This window comes from Syzygium oleosum, unplaced genomic scaffold (genome assembly GCF_021117445.2).
Source record: "Syzygium oleosum isolate NSW1041296 unplaced genomic scaffold, Sole_v2.1 Sole_v2.07, whole genome shotgun sequence".
Lineage (NCBI taxonomy): Eukaryota > Viridiplantae > Streptophyta > Magnoliopsida > Myrtales > Myrtaceae > Syzygium > Syzygium oleosum.
In genome coordinates, this window is record NW_026607491.1 from 675,511 (window position 1) to 682,229 (window position 6,719).

At 42.0% G+C, this 6,719-nt stretch overlaps 1 protein-coding gene across 2 annotated transcripts; it reads left to right on the forward strand.

Moving 5' to 3' along the window:
• The first annotated feature begins 431 nt into the window (after nucleotides 1-431).
• LOC115666949 (aquaporin NIP2-1-like) lies at nucleotides 432-4,268 on the forward strand. 2 transcript variants are annotated; one of them, XM_030588590.2, is made up of 5 exons: nucleotides 432-709; nucleotides 890-1,114; nucleotides 2,924-3,118; nucleotides 3,198-3,259; nucleotides 3,822-4,268. In XM_030588590.2, exons 1-5 carry the CDS (start codon nucleotides 569-571, stop codon nucleotides 3,961-3,963), a joined length of 765 nt encoding a protein of 254 aa, XP_030444450.2. In that variant the 5' UTR covers nucleotides 432-568; the 3' UTR covers nucleotides 3,964-4,268. The 2 variants fall into 2 exon arrangements, with proteins under 2 accessions (XP_030444450.2, XP_030444449.2); XM_030588589.2 differs by having other exon boundaries at nucleotides 434-709; nucleotides 3,811-4,268.
• The last annotated feature ends 2,451 nt before the right edge of the window (nucleotides 4,269-6,719 follow it).

The window sequence follows — 6,719 nt, forward strand, 5'->3', positions numbered from 1 at the left end:
GTTCCTGCAGAACTCGGTTTGGGTTATTTGTGATTTATATCTTTATATATTCTTAGATTTCATTTGGCGAAGCCGCCGGGGTGTGCCGTGAGTGCTCCAAAGGAAGCGCCGTTTTGACGAGTGCTTGGCAGAGGATTTCTTCGTAGAATTACACCAATAATCTTAGTATTGAAGGTGTTTAAATCTTATGGTAAGATATGTGTGTAATTCTTTTGTGAGACTAAGAGATTATTTCGTGAGGAATTGTGAAGTTAAACACTGCATGAGTTCTTGAGTGTAATTAGGGGGTGGGAAACACTGACTAAGAATGTTTGAGCGATTCGAGTATTTGATTGGTTTAGCAATATTTGTTACTTTTACACAAGTAAAAAATGCTTTATAAGTTAAACGAGTAGTGGCACGTCCACACAACTCTATCAAAGAAGTATCTCAAAAGATTCGGAGATAAAAGAGGAAGAGGGTACAAGAAAGGAGGGGCACATAAGTCATCATAAATAGCCAAGAACTCTCCTCCTTTTCGCCCAAAAGCCTCTTCTTAAACTTGTCTGGTCATTCCTCGGACAAAAGAATGGCGACGCAAGATCCTGAGCTCAACGTCTCCAACAACGAGCTGCTCGCGGTTCGAAACCTGAGGTCGGCACTTGAACGAAGTGTTCTTCCCTTAAAGAGATTGTATGGGAAACACTACCCTCCTGGTTTCCACAGAAAGGTGAAGTTTCCATCTTCTTCCTCCTCCACCTCCTCCTCCGCTGCTTCTTTGCTGTGGTTTTCCCGTTTCGTCTGAATTTGTGGCCACTCGTTGCCCCAAAAGCTACATGCGTTTGCTTGTGTAGCTAGGGATAACACTTAGCGCATGATTAAACTTGCGAAGGACGCGTATGTACTGCAGGTGGTGGCCGAGATAATAGCGACGTATCTGCTGGTGTTCGTGACGTGCGGGTCAGCGGCGCTGAGCGCGAGCGACGAGCGCAGGGTGTCGAGGCTGGGGGCATCGGTGGCGGGAGGGCTGGTGGTGACCGTCATGATCTATGCGGTGGGCCACGTCTCCGGGGCCCACATGAACCCTGCCGTCACCCTCGCTTTTGCCGCCGTCCGACACTTCCCATGGAACCAGGTAAGAAAAAGCTGCGGAAAGAACACTTCAGCAAAAGTCGATCCTCCTGTAATCCCTATGCCATGCATTTTTCTCATCGTCCTCGTCACACTCTTGGCTTTTGCCTCATTCAAAGAACACGATCGCTACAGCTTTTCCTGTGTTTTGGACGCATTTCAAACTCGTGGATTCATGCCATGCGGCTCTTTCGAGCTTTTGGCATCAAGTCTTTAAGAGGAATATTTAGTTAAGCAGTGACTATTTGCAAATGCACTTTGCCTAGGTATAAATTTGCATCACAAGCTTTCTACTTGGGAGGGAGTGCGACAAATGTTCCCATTTAGAGAATTGACTTCACCGTTATCTTTGGGACCCATGATTTTAAAACTAGATGCTGTTCCCATTGAAGTGGTCATGAAATAGGAATTAAGTGCAATAGAATTAACTGCGTCTGAAATTGAAAAAAATATTATGTTATGAACATTGTTATATATCTTTTTCTTTTATGTGTTGAGTGATTTTTTGCAAATAAGAGAGATGTAATTTTCGGATACGGAAGAACATGAAAGGCAACACAACTTTAAGGAAAAACACCGAGTACAGCACAGGGGATCTAGGTTCGGACATAGGGACTCGCATTTGGGCTATTAGAGAACCAGGTCTGGCACCTGGGTCCTTGGTCTGGGCCATGGGGACCCGAGATATGGTCTCGGGATCGACGCTCTAGGCCGTCGAAATCTAAGTTCGGGCGCCACGGACCCAGGTCATCACTTGGTCTTCACTCAAAACAGCAAGTAAGATCCTGCAAATTCTAATGTTGGATTTGGACCCGGGTCATCACTTGGCCTTCCACTTCAACATAGCCCGAGTTAAAGTTGGAAAAGTATTCCAACCCAAAAGAAAATGATGGAAAGGCAGGGACTTAGACGCCCATGTGTCGGTTTTGCCCAATGCTGATCTATGGATTGAATGCAGGTGTATTTCCTGTCACTTTGGAACGAATTGGGATAATTGATAGAAGGGGAAATTAATATATGTGGCACAAAAAATGATGCGGTGTGTGACACAAATTATTGTAGGAGACGACACGAAGTGATGTCACCTGTGCCGGTGTGGGAGCAAAGGATATTATACAGAACTCAAATCATTGTAGGGTTTTAAATGAGTAGAAGCCAATTAATGGGAGATTAGGTGAGTTTGAATACGTAAGGAAGAGTAGCATTGTTAATTAGCCAGAAGAAGTCACACTCGCGACTGGTCATACATTTTCGTTAACATCAAAAGGGATAGAAGAGCGAGAGCGACCCGATGCCGAGACAAGATTAAACTAGAGAGAATGTTATTATCGGAGTTACATCAACATAGTAATATAGTAATGATAGGCTGTATAATATAAATGCAATTGGATAGGAGACTTCACTCGAGAAGTCTCCTAATGGTCAGAGGTCCCCCCCCCCCCCCCCCCCAATGGCCCGACTCTGACCAACCAAAAAAGCTATGAGTGGCCTCATGGTTGGATCCATTCCTCTTAATTGAGGAAGGAATTGGCATTGTCAATCCATCTGATGACATCGAGCACTTCTTTGGGCTTTCTCCTCCGTACCTTGATTGTAAGGAAAATTATCTAAAAAGTTCTAAACTTAATGCAATTGTGCTAATTCAGTCTATAACATTTTTTTCATTACCAATTCGGTCCTAAACGTTTTGCATTTGTGCCAGTTCAGTTCATTCGGTCACTTTTGGCCCATTACAAATCTAGTTTTAATTTCAAGTAACAAAAATGAACTGACTTCTCAACTAACTGGTTTGGCACTTTCATGTGTATTGCAGGTCCCATTTTATGCTGCCGCTCAACTACTAGGAGCAGTCTCCGCTGCATTCACGTTGCGCGTGCTCCTGGATCCTATCAAACATGTCGGTACCACTTCGCCTTCGGAGTCAGACGCCCAAGCCTTGACCATGGAGATTGTGGTCACGTTTTCCATGGTGTTCGTCACTTCGGCTGTGGCCACCGACACCAAAGCTGTTAGTATCACGACAATGCTTTATTTGCAGCTAAAATTGAAACTGTAGAGCTTTCCTTATCAATCCATTTCCTTTGCAGATTGGAGAGCTCGCAGGTATAGCAGTTGGCTCCGCCATATGCATAACATCTATATTGGCTGGGTAAGAAACAATATCACTGTCTGTACTGTAAAGTCGAATCTATTAATCGCATTTGCGAAGCAAACAACAGATGCAAGATAGGCATTGCTAGGTAAAACCAGAACAAAGAATAATAAGTCTTGAATGGGCAATCTCTACAGTAAGTACTGTGTTCTGGCAGGTTGAATCTTATAATATGACATGCTGTCCCATAACTAGAGACTGAATTGAACACCGGAAGATTGGGGAACCTTAGCTACTTGACCATTGTTATAGGTGCTAAAAAGCCATACCAAAAATCGAAGGGACTCAATAACAGCAATTTGGTCCGCAAAAAAATTGAAATTTTGCGATGTAATTGGCTGACCGTTGTATATAAATTAGTCATGACGATAGCTGAAGTTTAGCTCACATCGTAATCCCCCACTACTTGCCTCTAATACTAATTGAATTCTGCCCATTTTGTGCTTTCTCTCTAATACGGAAATTGAGCAAAATGATCCAACTTCACTGGAAAAACATGCTCCAAAAGATTCGAACAAAAGAATATGTTACTAAGCTGTGATATGCAGACCGATATCAGGTGGATCTATGAACCCAGCAGGGACCATAGGACCAGCACTTGCCAGTCAATACTTCGAGGGACTATGGGTGTATGTGGTTGGGCCGGTGACAGGGACGCTTCTAGGGGCTTGGTCTTACAATCTTATCCGGGTCTCGGATAAGCCGGTACATGCGATTGCACCGTCGTTTTCATTCCAACTTCGAAGAGCGAGGAGCTGTGATGGCCAGGCGAACAATGAACCCTCTTGATGCTCTGTTAAAAAAGGGAGAGGTTTGCATTGGATTTTAGGAAAGCCAGTGTAATATATCTGCTTGATCGTTAGTATGGCTGTATTTCTCGTGGTGACATATATATACAGCAATGCCAACGGATGCACTAGTGTTCTGACATCTAAAGTGCTGGCACATCTGCATTTTTCTCTCTTTATGTCAATATGGAATGTAATGTTCAAGTTTGCTTAGTTAAGCGAAAGTCCATTTTTTGATCCCTTAACTTTTGCATTTTTTTCCCTATTAAGTTCTCAAACTATGTGTCTAATCGAGTTCTTCAGTGCTCCTAACTTTTCTAATCGAGTCCCTCCTGCTCCAAATGCGATTAATTGGAGTTGCATGTGCATTAGAGCCAACAAGATACTGACTTCCCCATAGAAGTAAGTGGAAGTACTGATTGAAACCAACAGTCTAGACCTGGTCAACACCTGAAAGGAGTTCAGGTCAATTCACGTGGAATGCTTACGCCCTTATCATGAACTCTCCTTTTCAAATATTTAGGTAGCCCAATACTTTAAGCTAATTTAAGATCCGTTTTTTTTACGGAAAATATAAGAGCACTTTGTTAATCTTCAGATACCACGCGAGTTTGTGCAACAGTGGCATTCTCAGGGTTATACTTATCTCCATTTTGGAGCAGTTTGCCATGCTCTAACATTCTCTGGCAGAAAGGGTCTTCGTGTGGCTGCGCGCATGGCTCTCCTCGATACCAAGTTCCTTGAGTGTCAACATGCTTGTATACGGACCGTAGAAATCACCCTAAATGCTGGCACAGTATTTGTGACCCTTTTTCCCAATTTCAACTTGGCACTGTCTTATCGTCGCCAGTTTAGTGTCCTTAAAGTCCAACTGGAAATAACTGGTGCACCTCAAACTCCTGATTCTATTGCAGCCACCCTCCATTACCAAATGATATATCGTGTCTAGAATCATCTTAAAATTGTCTCTCTATTTATTTCTGTGGACAACAACCAGGCATCGTTTTGCATTCATGTTCCTAGACAAATTTCTAGATCTAAGTTGGTTAAGCTCTTACCAGACACATGGGTGATCAACTACGAGAAACTCCATAAGAATGCTGCTCCTATCCAAGCCACTAAGTCCAAGTTTTCTAAAAGGAAAGATGGTTCTGTGGTCATCACATTTGATCACTCTCATGAGAAGGTGGAAAATTCTATATTCCCCACCATTCTCACTTTGAGACCGTGTCTCAGACAACTATCAGAGGATTGCTATTCAGATCCCAAGGATCTAATTGAATCATTTGATTTTGAAGGACGGCCAATTCATTACTTTAAAGACCGATGCATAGGCCATTGTTTTTGGGATCTTGACTGTTAGTGTTATGGCTACTCAAATTTTTATCACTTGCATCAGTTTGAAGAATTCTCTTCTTGTTAGAGGGAATTTGCAACGGGGGCAAAGATTGTAACTTTTGTTTGAGTGACTGGATTATCTTGGTCTGTGAGGATCCTCAAAGAGGTGGATCTTTCTTTAACATCTTCTGCAAAGGATACATATACCTGGTGATTTTAGCAACAAATTCTCTCAGGTAATTGACAATTCCAAGAAATTGTTTGACTTGTTTGTGAGAAAGATTCTTATGTGGAAATTTGAGCAATTCTTTGGCAATATGATCACTAGGCTCGAATGCCCCATCTTTTAACTGCATGCCCAAGAATTCTACCTCTGTTTGGGCAACCTTCATTTTTTTTTTCTAAGAGAGGACGATGCTATATTGCTTGACTATGGCACCAAATTGGGAGAGAAGGTTGCGGTGAGATCTCTCATCCTCGCTATAAAGCAGGATGTCATAAATGTAAATCAGAGAATTTGAACGCCAGTATCTATGAGTGCTATTAGAGAGATAGGGTTTGCATAATTGGATGGGAAGATTTGGAGAGGAACATATGGTTTAAAGGAAAGAGGGCTTTTTCAAAGAAAAATATTCCATCACCTGCGGAGTCTGAGTCCTCATCACCGCTGGTGTCTAAATAAGTTTAGACGGCACAATAGTTTCTTTCTGAAGGTTCATTTTCAAGGGAGAAGAGGGACTCACTACAAAAAAACAAGGGATTAGCGACGAATTTTGCGACGAAAAATTTGGCAAAATCCGTCGCTAATCGAATTTGCGTCGAAATTAGCGACCGAAAAAATTCCGTCGCTAATTCGGTGTTGCAAAATGTTGCGACGGAAAATTTCAATTTCCGTCACTAAATTACGACGGAAAAAAATTCGTCGCAAATAATTCGTTGCAATTTAGCCACAAACTTTATTCGTCGTAAAATTCGTTGCAAATTAGCCACGAACTTTATCTGTCGCAAAATTCGTCGGAAATTTCGTCACAAATTTGCGACAAAAAAAGTTGATTTTAGCGACGAATTTTGCCACGAAAAATTTGGCAAAATTCGCCGCTAAATGAATTTGAGATGAAATTAGCGACGGAAAAAAATTTGTCGCTAATAGGCCATCGCAAAATTTTGCGACGAATTTTTCAATTTTCGTCGCTAAATTGCGACGAAAAAAAATTCGTCGCAAAATTCGTCGTTAATTTTTCGTCGCTAATTTTTTGTCGCAAAATTCGTCGCTAATTATTTCGTCGGAAAATTCGTTTCTAATTTGCCACGAAATTCTTTTTTTTTTGTCA

What these genes read in the sequence shown, in the direction of transcription:
- LOC115666949 (XM_030588589.2), top strand. Translation starts at nt 569, where the DNA reads ATGGCGACGCAAGATCCTGAGCTCAACGTCTCCAACAACGAGCTGCTC. An exon ending in CTCCTGGTTTCCACAGAAAG is followed by an intron (nt 710 to 889) that starts GTGAAGTTTCCA and finishes TATGTACTGCAG; the next exon opens with GTGGTGGCCGAGATAATAGC. An exon ending in ATAACATCTATATTGGCTGG is followed by an intron (nt 3,260 to 3,810) that starts GTAAGAAACAAT and finishes TGTGATATGCAG; the next exon opens with ACCGATATCAGGTGGATCTA.